We start from the raw sequence: 13368 nt of genomic DNA on the forward strand, positions 1-13368 counted from the left end.
AAACTGACATTTAGCATTTTAAACTGTACTTAATCATTATGTGATCATTTTTGCAACGAGAAACAATTTATTGTTGTGTTTCTACATTAAGTAGAATTGTTTTTATTTATATATCATTTTCTGCTGCTACTTAGCTGTATATCCCCCATTAGCAGTAATGTCAAAACACAAGGAGGGTGTAGTCACATGTGAAGTCGGACTCCGCCTCTTTTTGAACTGCTGCTGATGCAGCATTGCTAAGTAGCATCACAGCGTTAACGCTCGGAGGAAAGTGCAGCGACTTGGTTCTAATAAACCAGCCCACAGATGCAACCTTATGCTGATCCACATCACCCTAGGATTGATGAGGGAAAAGAGCACCATCTACTGTACCCACCCAGAGAGAGAGCAAGGACAATTGTGCTCTCTCAGGGCTCAGGGCTCACAGGGCTAATGGCAAGCTGCATGAGCGGGATTCGAACCACACATAAACCCATAAAGGCTTAACCCATAAACCCAAGCCAGGGGTTCCTAGGAAATATATTTGAGTATAAGTTTCACAGATTGAGCACAATGTTATATAGATGGTAATATGTGGACAGAATTTGGACAGAAAGAAAAATTGAGAAAGAAAAAGAGAGAGAGGTAGAGAGAGAGAAAGGTAGCGAGAGAGAGAGAGAGTGAGAGAGAGAGAGAGAGAGAGAGAGAAAGAGAGAGAGGGAGTAGTGGGAAAAGTGCTACAAACAAACCAAACTAGAGAAAAAGAGAAAGGATGAAAGAGAGCAAGAGAGCGAAACAGAGAGAAAGAGAGAGAGAAAGAGAGAAAAAGAGAGAGAGAGAAGGCAGAGGGAGGATTTGGTGGGGGAGAATGTTTAGTTTTCCAAGCTGGTTGGATTAAAGATATTTAACCTTAAGCAGAGCAGAGCGCTGGACCACCCACCGGCCTGCGAGCCACGCCGCTCCGTTTGCTGCATGACGGGTATTTGCCTTGTTTATTAATTTTCGAGGAGGCAGAGAATGGATGAGGGGGAACGAACGATGGGCGGGAACAGAGAGAGAAAGAGAGGAAAGAGTGAGACACATCCAGTCTGTGGAATAAGAGACAGAGAAAGAGAAGGAGAGACACCTATACTGGAGAGATTGAAGAGCAGAGATGATCGGGACACTGTATAAAATATACAGCACTGGAAAAAATAATAGGTATATAGGTATAGGTATATATATATATATATATATATATATATATATATATATATATATATATATATATATATATATATATATATGTTTGAGTAAAATGAACATTGCTGTTTTATTCTATATTAACTACAGACAACATTTCTCCCAAATTCCGAATAAAAATATTGTCATTTCAAGACCTCAAATAATGCAAAAAAAAAAACAAAAAAACAGGTTCATATTCATAAAGTTTTAAGAGTTCAGAAATCAATATTTTCTGCAATAACCCTGGTTTTTAATCACAGTTTTCATGTATCTTGGCTTGGATAATTTTATTTCACTCCTGGTGCAAAAATTCAAGCAGTTCAGCTTGGTTTGATAGCTTGTAATCATCCATGTTTTTTCAATTTGGTAAAATCAAAGAAACTCATCATTTTTAAGTGGTCTCTTATTTTTTTACAGAGCTGTATATTATTTAAATTGTTATGTTTATTTAAATTAAGTTCACTATATGTACAACTATGTGTGGACAGAAGTGACTATTAGAAGGAATGAAGCCCTTTAGCATTGAGCTGTGAAAAAGTGGAAGAAATGTATTCTGTATGCTTTGGGAATTGGGGATGAAAAGGGGTGTTTGCAATCCAATCCTCACAGCAATGCTCTGGATTTCAAAAGAAACTATTACAAACTAAAATTGTTTATTAAAATACAAATATATGCACCATATTTACAGCTCTGGAATATAATAATCAAGAGGAAGATGGATGATCACAAGCCATCAAACCAAGCTGAACTGCTTGAATTTTTGCACCAGGAGTAAAGGTGTAAAGTTATCTAAAAGTAGTGTGTAAGACTGGTGGAGGAGAATATGCCAAGATGCACTAAATGTGATTAAAGTCAAATATTGATTTCTGAACTCTTAAAACTTTATGAATATGAACTTGTTTTCTTTGCATTATTTGAGGTCTGAAAACTGCAACTTTTTTTGTTATTTCAGCCATTTCTTATTTTCTGCAAATAAATGCCCTAAATGACAATATTTTATTTGGAATTTGGGAGAAATGTTGTCTGTAGTTTATAGAGTAAAACAACAATGTTCGTTTTACTCAAATATATACCTATAAATAGCAAAATTAGAGAAAATGAGCTGTATATGTGTGTTTCTGTGTTCACTGTAGGCACACACACACACATATCTGTTATACAGTTCAAACATGCTAGCTCCTACACACACACACACACACACACACACACACACACACACACACACACACACACACACACACACAGACACCAGTCACTCCAATCCTCTGTTTGTGCTGATCAGGCAGCAGATAATAGGATCAACAGCTTCACCAGAGGCTGGAGCGTGCTCAGTTGCTCTCGTCTGAGGGGGCGGAGTCAAACATGTGCTTATTAACACAGTAATATCTGCTCTTCTAGCTTTCGCAATCGCAGCAGATGGAGGGAAAAACAGGAAGAAAGAAGAAGAAAAAAAAACAAGGCCTGCAATGTGTGCATGGTTTGCTCCTGGTCTACACACACATTCTCACCCTCTCTCTCTCTCACACACACACACACACACACACACACTCACACAGAGGGGCAGATGCACTGCTAACCAGCAGCAGGGCCGCTGCAGCTGGGCCACGGGTCAGCGGCTGGCCTTTTCCGAGGTGGGAGCTGCAGGAGTTGTGAAATTCCAGCAGACTGCCAGAGACACACAGCCCTGAGACCGCCCACTCAGCTCCTGACCAATAGAGTGCCTTCTCACGCCTGTAAGCGCATAACTGACAGCCGCCCCCACCAACCCCATGGCCTGGGTCGAGGGAAAGCCCTCTGCCCCTCCCGCTCGGACCGGTTCGCTCTCTGTTTGGTTTCGGTGAGGCTGTTCACACTGGTGCTGACAGTGGAGGTCCAGTCACGAACTTAAACACAACCTCAGTAGCCCACCTACTACTACTACTACACACACACACACACACACACACAAACACACAGCACTGTGCTAAAATCTTCAGCAGTCATGAAAGAAAGCTATTAAACAACTTATTTTGTTTATATGTTGTGTTGTATCCCTATCAGCAATATTTTCTGCTAAGTCTATACAGTATACCACTTAAAACTATATATTCTATATATTCTATACTTCATTAACGGCTGTGATCTGTTTCGGTTTCAGTTTCCGAATCAGTTTCTCCGATTTTGCTGTTTACACGGACAACATTTCTCCCAAATTCCAAATAAAACTATTGCCATTTAGAGCATTTAGACCCTCCAGACAGGCATTTCGGAGAGTTTTCACACCTCAAATAATGCAAAGAAAACAAGTTCATATTCATAAAGTTTTAAGAGTATAACCCTGGTTTTTAATCACAGTTTTCATGCATCTTGGCATCATGTTCTCTCCTCCACCAGTCTTACACACTGCTTTTGGATAACTTTATGCTGCTTTACTCCTGGTGCAAAAAAAAATTCAAGCAGTTCAGTTTGGTAGTTTGATGCCTTGTGATCATCCATCTTCCTCTTGATTATATTCCAGAGGTTTTCAATTTGATAAAAAAAAAAAAAAAACTTTATTTTTAAGTGGTGTCTTATATTTTCCAGGCATTTGTTTTGTGCTAGTATGTTCAAAAAATAGAAATAAAAGTATAAAAGTCCGGCACCACCTACAATTAAAAAATGTATTTAATACAACGGCTCATTCTTCCTTGATTTAAGCAGTTTAGATCCTCCCATTGTCTTCACAAAATCTACAAACTGAATAGAAGCCCTGATGAAAGCACTACCTGGGGAGTAATGACAGACCCCACACAGTCTGCACCCTTGTTGTGATGTCAGATCTCATCAGCAGTCAAACCTTTCAGGTGCGTAAAACCACCTTCAGGCCAAGAGAGTCTCAATATGTGCTTTTAACAAGCGAGTTCGGGAAAGAAAACGCGTCATATCATTATTCAATGCCTGGCTTTCACAAAGTGGAGACACTTTGATGAATATGAAGATGAGTGTTTTTTTTTTGTAAGAAAATATTTAATTCAGCAAAGTAAAGACGTTCTCGAACTTGTAAGAGACAGTGTAGATCTCACTGTCAGCCCAAGATATCTGTTACTTTCTCTTCTATCTACTGTACATACAGTACTTCACTTTCTATATTAATAATATAGTAGTTGTTGTTGTAGTCACTGAATAAGTCATAGTAGCTAATGAAGCCTTACGATGAATAACTGAACAGTTGTGGACAGTAAAAAAAGTAAATGTAATTTGTTATTTTAATTTTAATCAAAAGTACTTTAAAAGACGCTACATTAAGCAGAATCTCTACTTTTATTCTATATGTTAATCTAGTCATAAACATATAATCTCTTAAAACAAAAGACTAAGTTTTGAACTTGAATGCAAAGAAAACAAATTCATATTCATAAAGTTTTAAGAGGTCAGAAATCAATATTTGGTAGAATAACTGTGTGTTCTCCTCCACCAGTCTTTTGGATAACTTTATGCCTTTACCCCTGGTGCAAAAACTCAAGCAGTTCAGTTTGGTGGTTTGATGGCTTGTGATCATCCATCTTCCTCTTGATTATATTCCAGAGTTTTTAAATGGGTAAAATCAAAGAAACTCATCATTTTTAAATGGTATCTATGCAAACCTAACCTTGTAATAATAAAGAGAAATATCGAATACTCGAATATTGGAATAAATATATTGTATTGGATGTTGCAGCACACTTATACCATGTATTCAAATATATATTTTGCTCCATGTCCACTCTACTCTATAAATACTCCTGTTTTCAATTAAAAGGAAAAATGAAACAAAACAAACAAGGACTGCTGCTTAAATCATATTGACTGTGAGCACATAAAATAAAACCTGTTGGTTGATTTTTTTTTTCTTGCATTATTTTGTTTTTAATGTTTCGCGGCCGATGAGGTGGGCAGACTCTGCTCTGTCTTTAACCGTGGTGGTGGTGGTGAGGGGGGGGGGGGTGGTGGGGGGGGTCTGGGCAGGATGTCTGAGTGGCGGTGGTGCAGATACGGCGCGAGCTCTTTATTAGCGCGGTACTACCAGTAAATCAGAGCTGGGCTCTTCCTGGAAGAGCGGCAACCTTTTTTCCCCACTGAGCACTATTACTGAACAATCACAGGCTAGCCATGATAATTAGCGGAGTATCTCCGTCTAAACGTCTCTCTCTCTCTGCCTCTCTCTCTCTCTCGCTCTCTCTTTCTCTCTCGCTCTTTCCTTCTTTCTCCTTCTCTCTCTCTCTACCACTCTCAGACTCCCAATGCCCACCCCATCCGTCGCTCAATCCTGGCAACTTCTGACTGACTGACTGACTGACTGATGTCTGGAGGGTTAGCTTGTATAGTTTGGGTGTGGCTCAGTGTGTCTCTCTCTCTCTCTTTCTATTTCTCTTTCTTTTTCTTGTCTCTCTCTTTCTTTTTCACTCTCTCTTTCTTGTTCCGAGGTTAAATTCCTCTCTCCACAGCTGAAAGATGAAAGATACAGCGACGGCCCCCATACCAACGGTGCTAAAATGCTCCCCGGCGACTTTGATTCCAAATCGCTCTGCACTTTTTATTCAATAATAAAACAAAAACAATCTGTCTGGAGCCGGCACGACCGCAGTCTATTTGTTTTGATGAGTCCAGCTCCCTCAGCCTGACGAGGACAAATCATAATGCTAATCATAATCATTAATGGCGGAGGTCAGTACGGCCAACTGGGTGTGTATGTGTGAGTGTGCGAGTGTGTGTGCTATTGGGGGGGGGGGAGTTGTAGGCAGGCGCTATAGAGTGGCGGGTAGGGGAGGGCAGGGCTGTAATTGAGGAGCATGTTAATGCGCTTGGTTGTGGCGGCCATGCTTAATCCCTTCCCTCGCATTACTGTCTGTTTTGTTTTACTGTATTTCACCTCTGTTCTCCGCTGAGCGCCAACATTTTCCCTCCACGCCGCCGAGTTGCTCCAGTTGGATTGCAGTGGAGGGGAAAATAAGGAGAGGGGGAAAGCGTCCAAAACACACACATACACACACACACACACACACACACACACACACGAGATAGAAAAAAAAAAAAAAAAAAAAGGTGGGAGGGACTTGGATTTTGGATTGTGCTCAGCGCGAGCAGCAAGAATGCTAAAACGTGCGATCATGGGGAGGCCCGTTCATTTGCACGTATTTATATATATATTTATATATTTATATATATTTATATGTATTAATATATTAATATATATGTGTGTGTGTTTTAGGTGTGTACCTGCAGTCCAAGAACCTACTAGATCAATCTAAACATTTTGGGAATGTCAGCTACGCATTCCTTGGTCCAGTGTGAGACCTGGGGGTGGACGACAAGCTTGAGAACGAGGGGTTCCTCGGTTAAAGATTCCCCGTGTGATAGTGACGGCACTTTCTTCTTCCCTTTCCACGGCCAAGCGGCATCTGGAGTGGATTTTGTGCGAGCAGACACCGAGGAACATGATTACATTCAGTTAACTGCGGCCTAAACTGATTATGCATGTGCCAAGCTAATGGACTACATTTGCAAGAGGAAAAATAACATCCAATCAATCTCAATTACCGCAGATCGCAGTGGCCCCAGAGACGAGGACGGTAGCCAGCTAACCCCCTTGCTCCTCCCGCTCCCCTGAAAGGTCTGCCTGGAAGGAAAGCTCAGGTCTGGCCCTGCCTTTTCCCCCACCACCACCATCAACACCACAACGCATTGTCTGGAGTGGACAGCCAAGGTCCAGATTGAGGCAAAACTCCAGCAAGACTAGCGGAGACCTGAGAGACTTCCAGGACTTGCTCGACACACTGGGGGAGGATCTGTAAAACAGCATCACTTCTGATTGAGTGTGATGAAACGGTCTAGTGCCGTTAGTTCTGGCTTTTGCTCCACTTTTCCTCCACATTATTTCCCAATACAGTGACATTTCACTGCAGACACCGACCAACAAGTGTGCAAACACTGATGAACTAACAACCTGCATCCCTATGGCTGGCCAAGATTATACTGACATGACAAATGCCTGAATATGAAACAAGCCAAAAGTGAAAGGCTCCTGTGGGGCTTCCTACACTGGATGTGGAATCTGGATTGGACACTCTAGCCAGACACCACCGGTCACAATCACAGCAATTACCTACCTCCCACTGAACTATCCACTCTGGGTGGTAATGCCTTTTATGATGAGTGAAGAGTTACTCGATTTACTAATTAATAATCAGCGCAGAAATAAGCAGACATCTGTCTTAAATACTTTTACTACTTTTTTCACCCTCATATTTTTCTTTTTTTATCTACTAACAACAAAGAATCATTGGCTCTATCAAGTGCAGGGACAAGTATAGTATGGTAGACAATGATTTTAACCTTGTTGGTTATTCTGCTCAACCAGCTTGGTCTCTCAAAATCTAATACCACAAACAGCAGATGGTTAAACAGCTAGTTTACCAGAATAAGGAATTTGTATATAAGGATTTTGTCTGAACGATCAGCTTTTCAACCACCCTGACCATTAAAGACCATTATTGTCTTCAAAAAGAGAAAATAAATGTACAAATTTGCAGGTTCTGGGGATCTACTACATCAGGGCAAGACACTATAACAGAGAGGCTCTTTATTCTACTATTCCTTTTGTTTTACACATTTTCATTTACGAATCTTAGACACTTTTGACTTTGGAAAGTATGAAAATTTTACGAGGAAAAAAGTCGAGTTGAGACTAAACTTTAGGAAGACCTGTATATTGTTTTTTGTAGCCCATCTGCAAGTGCTTATGGGTGACCGACATGACATCATCCTCACCACTAAAAAGCGTCGGGCGAGCAGGAACTGCCGGGGAGCGAGGGAAGGTGAAAGTTCACTGGTGAGGAGAGAGAGAGAAACCGACTCGAGAGGTGTATCTGAAACTCAAGCGACTTGATCTCATCCCTGGACCAGGCTCTGCGGTGGTCCGTGTGGTCAGGACAACTCGCCCAAGCTTTCCATGGGCTTTCGGAACATTCCAATATGCCGAGTGGTGGGGGGAGGCGTATTTTTAGAAAGTCCTAATATGGGCCGCATACCACAGACTCTCAAATTATCCCATCCAGCTTAGCCCTCAGTTTAAACCTTCCTTTTTAATTCCAGTAATTACAGGCTCCAATTTATACGGAGCCGTGCACACAAAGGGCCTGTTTAATGCAAACCAGTTTGATTTGGGTGAAGTGTCCCAAGGATCTCCCACATCTTACGGCCCTGTTTATGCTGACTTGATGATTTATTTTCTCCCCATAGCGAGGTCCAAAAATGTTGCATTTTTTGCATCGGATTTCGCCTCGCGAGGCATAAAGACTTTCTCTTTCTCCTCTCGTAGGCCAAGCCTAGCCCAGCTGCAGGCTGCCTGGCCTGTCAGCCGCTCAACCAGAGCCATAAATCCAATGCGACATCATGCCTGTGACACTGCGGAGAGGGAAGCCATTGCTACCGTGCGGCCTCAGCACCACCGCATACTTATCGTCTACTAATCACATTTGTAGGTCACGAGACGTTGTAATAACTCTTGTCAAGTTGCAAACGTCTTCGTTTGCGGGTGGGCCGGCGAAGCTGACGGAAGCTGGCCACTCGCAGGGTTAGATGTGCTCAGGTCAGCCACGGCCGCCTTGTTCGCTTTTCAGATCCGCAGAGCTTTGAGGCCTGAGGAACCATTTTAAGCAGCTTACAGCTTAAAAATGAGCACGCTCCGATGTGTCGAACATCTCTAAGCCCCCTTAGAACATCAGGCATTTAAAGTGAGACAGGCTCGACTCATCTCACTTGCTTCTACGCGATTCACAGGGAGACGAATTGAAAGAGAGAGAAAAGAGAAAAAAAGAGAGAGAAAGAGAGATGAGGCCATGCCTTTGTAATAGTCTTAATAAAACGTAACGGCAGTCCCCCTTGAGCACCTTTAAAAGATTGATAACAATTCCGAACATTCCAATAGAATTTCAAAACGGAATGGTAAATTACAGAGCCAGATGTTAAAGGTAATCCTAACCTGGTTCCCCAGGTCCAAAATCCTGCCTGAAGCTAAACGAGTCTCTATGTCTCTCTGCCTCCACAGGCCAGTCATGTGGCTTGTGGTACATATTTGAGTTGTTGTGGTATTTGTAAATATCCTGACTGCGTGTCCAGGCTTGAACAGGCTTGAGGGAGTCATTCGAAGAGCTTCTACTGCAAGCCCCGAGGAAGTTGTGAGGCCGGGAACAAGCTCTGCCCCTGACCGTCAATGTGTCCACTTTCTCATCACTGCTGCTGCTGCTGCTGACCATTACCAATCCCCCCAACCCCCCCACCAGCCCCCTGGGCCAGGATTATGGCCGACCTGGGAGCTCCATCTCACACCTTCCTCTTTAATGGAGTGTTGAGAAACGATTTCTCTCCGTTAGCGCACTGGATGCTCTTGGGGTGTAAAGAGCTCGTAGACAGGAAGCCTGCAATAAAGCCATCAGCGGACTGGAAGGAACCCATTCATAAAACGCTGAGGCCCACAGCTCTCTGACAAAAGCCCTGGATGTTATTCTAAATTGTTCTGTTTTACCGCAGCTTTCTAATGTGATTAAAGCGCACTGTAAAAAAGACTGCCCGTTTTTCAGCCCTTTACAAAGCCCTTTGCCAAAAGTAGTCCTGGCGCAGGAACGAGAGAGAGAACGCGAGGGAACGAGAGTTACGCTCTTGTAAACTTTCCTCGAATAAAACCCAGAAATATATATTGTTTGTTTTTACCCATTAACTTTCCAAGAGCATAACACTTGAAAATGGAGTGGAGTCTTTGTGTAAATAAAGGCCAAGAAAGCAGGGAGAGGAAGGGGCAGAGTGCACAGCGATCAGTGGAGGGATCGCTCGAGAACGCCAGTGTGTAAATACATGAGCGAGTGTATGTGTATGTCTATGTGTGCGAGCTCTGGGAGTCAATGAGGGTGTGTTTATGTGTGGAACGGGAACGAGGGAGGAGAGAGGACGAGCTGTGGAGAGATACAGTGATAGATAGTGAGAGAGAGCGAGAGTGAGAGAGACAGAAAGAGAGAGAGAGTGCAAGAGTAAAAGGGGAGAGGAGTTCCCATGTACTGCAATGCCAGTTCGGGTTAACCATGGCGTGAGGCTGGGCTGTAGACACACAGGATAGGTGCCTAAGTGGATTCAGGCCTGTTAGATTTATAGCCATTTGTTCAGAGAGTGTTCATCCATTGGCTATTATGGAATGATTAGAGGAGAAGGTGAAGCTCCAAGTCCGGCGAAAATCAATACGCCTGTCGAGAACGATTCTGCCTTTACCGCTCCGAGGAGTATTAGGACCAAACCTCTCTCTTCTCTCTCTCACTTCACACTTCTTCATCCTCTCTTCCAGCAATTTCACCCTCCACCCTCTTTCCCACTCCTTTCTGACCTGCCATGTCCTTCTTGCCTCTAACTGCTCTCGCCTCTTCTGTCTTCTCACTGTCTGAGCGGCAGCTTTCCTAAAACAACCCAGGCTTATCGCTTACAGCTTGGGAGTTCAGCTAGTTCAATATTTGTTAGGATGAAATTTTACAATAACAATAAAATGCAAACTCTTGACAGTGCCAGTATTGCTGGCCAAGACTAAGATCAAGCACCAAGTAAAGGGTGAAGCATTACAAAAGCATGTCAGTGAAACTGACTGCATTGAGTGCAGGACAACCACTAACCTTGTAGAGCTTGAGGCTGGCCTCGTGCCGCGAGTTGACCGTGTGCATGCGCAGCTTCTCCAGGCTGTTGGTGTAGTAGTCGCAGGCGTTGCACTTCAGGTGCACGGGGTTGCCGATGGCCACACACTTGAGGCGCCACTCGTTACCCTTCCCGCCCTCCTTGATGTGGGCCACCAGCTGGTACTTCTGCACGTGCTTGTCGGTCTTGCAGTGCAGCTGGAAGTTGGCCTTCAGCTGTGTGGTGTAGCGGCACAGCTTGCACTGGTGAGAGTCGCCCACCACCGCCTTCCACTCGTCCTCGGGTAGCGTGCGCTCGGCGCCCATGTGCAGGCCCAGCACATCCAAGTTGTCGGTTGTGAAGCGGTTGCACACGGCACACTGGAAGAGCTTGAGCGAAGGGTCACTGGTCTGGGAAAGACTCTCGCCCAGGGTCATGAGTTCTTCAGACACCAGTTGGCCTCCGCCGAGACGCACATCCATGGGGATGTCTCCGCCTACTGAAGAACACAGGACACACAGGGATCATCAGTTGTTGTTTTTTTTCATGCATACAATGCAATACAAGGACAATGCACAAATCTAGAGCTTTCTGAAGTTAAAGGGAAAAAGTTGCATGGTTTATCTAATTTTAAAATTAAATCATGATTTTCATGCTAATGTCTGAGAGAAAAATCAAAAGAAATCAAGACAAAGCAAGCCAAAGAGCCCAGCCATTCTGGCAGGGAGCAGGCCCTGGTGTCTAGCTGCAGACACGCAGAGTAATGGATTTACATATAGCCCTTTTTGGGCTTCTGCACTTTCACAGTTCACTAAATCACTAAATCAAATGCACAGGCCGAGCTGCAGAGCAGAGAGGAAAGTTATTCTATCATTACAGGAGAACTAAAGGGATCCCGGGCCCACCATACTGTAAATCATCTCCAGCCTCCTTGTTCATTGAATCGCAATTTAATCGTTCACCTTTCCTCCTCTCCTTCTGAGCATTTTTACCCTGAACTCAAATCAATTAGAATACCTTCTGGGTGAGTCCTACTAACGGTGCAGAGCAAACTCCAAAGGGTTTGAAAACAGGATAACAAACACGATGCAGAGCGGCAAGGGAGGGGAAAAAAATAAGAAAGAGGAGGAGGAGGCAGGAGCAGGAGCAGGAGTTTTTGCCTTTGCTCACTGATCTTTAATCTATCACTGCCCAGATTGAGCGCAACTGGCTGGCCCCGCATGGCTTTACACTAAATTAATTCCAGCAGCCTCTTTTTTTTTATTTATTGCAGAAGAATGCAGTCTTTCTCTGACTTCCTCCATTACCTGCACTTTTACAGCAGGGAGAGTAGGACCTGTGCGAAGCCCCCTGAAATCATTCACAGATCCCTTGCTGAGGGTGAAGATGTACTGTATCTCTCTTCATTCTCAACCTCCACTGCTCACACCTCTTCCATGCCAACTCTCAACTCTTTCCCTTCTATTGCTGCTTTTGCAATGAGAAACTCACCCACTTCCTTTCTCTGGACTAAATATCTGATCTATACACCCATCCTATACACCCATCCAATAAATCCTACAGGCAGTTCATATGGGAAGCGATTATACATAAATCTGAACAATATTTTGACTGCAATTGTGTTGGACTGTATAATCTATTTGGCCAAAGCGAGCGAGCGAGGGAGCTCTGGAAATGGTTTCGTTTTCCAATAACACAGCACTGAACTAAACACATCAAAAAATGAGTTTGTGCAACAAGAGCTATAAGGAGTGGGCAGAGACTGAGACAGTAAGGCTAGAGATACAGCATAATTGCTGTTTGGCTATGCATTGGCATATTCAACTGGCTGCATTGCCTGTGTAATTGTTTCTGCTCAATGCTTGCCAATGCGCTACGCATGGTACTGGAGGCCTCCACTAGAGGGCAGACTAGTGAATACTGACCATAAAGAATTTCGGAAATCGGCACACAGCCTTTCTTAAAAATTCTTTAGAAAAATGTGCACCTTGTGACAGCAATTATGCATTCGCAAATGCATGTAATTAACAGCAAGTATACAAGTACATCCCTAGCCACTAGTTTCCCAAAGACCACTCAAGGTCCTAATTTATCATTTGTATTAGGCCAAAAAAGGCAACAGTCTCAGAGACAGGATTTAAGAGATGGGAAACTAGTTCTCGACCCAAAGCCAAACAACTTGGATGTACCCATCAAGAAGTGTCTCTTTTAAAAAGTTTGTTTTTTGTCTGGATGATAAAGTGCATTCTACAATACTTATGTGAATGATGCTTGTGGATTTTCAAGCACAGGCCTCATTCTTTTTCTGTAAAATACGTATTAAACATGCCCTCTCAGGAAAAAACAACACGAAGGCAAGCAGGGGGAGATGGGAAGCCTGTGCTTTGCTGCCACATTTCCCTCCCCGGGCTCTTTTATCATCCCTTCCTCGCCAAGATAAGATTTTATACCAGCAATTACAAAGTTTGGGGGAAAATAAGGTAACTTGCCTTGGCGAGTGCACCAGCAGTTGTAGAACAA

General features: G+C 43.3%; 1 protein-coding gene across 5 annotated transcripts in view; it reads right to left on the reverse strand.

The window, feature by feature from the left end:
• zfhx3b (zinc finger homeobox 3b) overlaps positions 1 to 13368 on the reverse strand; it is a 547203-nt gene that overhangs the window by 159317 nt on the left and 374518 nt on the right. For all 5 annotated transcript variants that reach the window (XM_022670083.2, XM_022670080.2, XM_049465835.1 and 2 more), the window contains one exon: positions 10851 to 11347. In XM_022670083.2, the coding sequence (XP_022525804.2) occupies positions 10851 to 11347 (497 nt within the window). The remainder of the gene's footprint in view (positions 1 to 10850; positions 11348 to 13368) is intronic.

Source organism: Astyanax mexicanus, chromosome 16 (genome assembly GCF_023375975.1).
Source record: "Astyanax mexicanus isolate ESR-SI-001 chromosome 16, AstMex3_surface, whole genome shotgun sequence".
Taxonomy (NCBI): Eukaryota; Metazoa; Chordata; class Actinopteri; order Characiformes; family Acestrorhamphidae; genus Astyanax; species Astyanax mexicanus.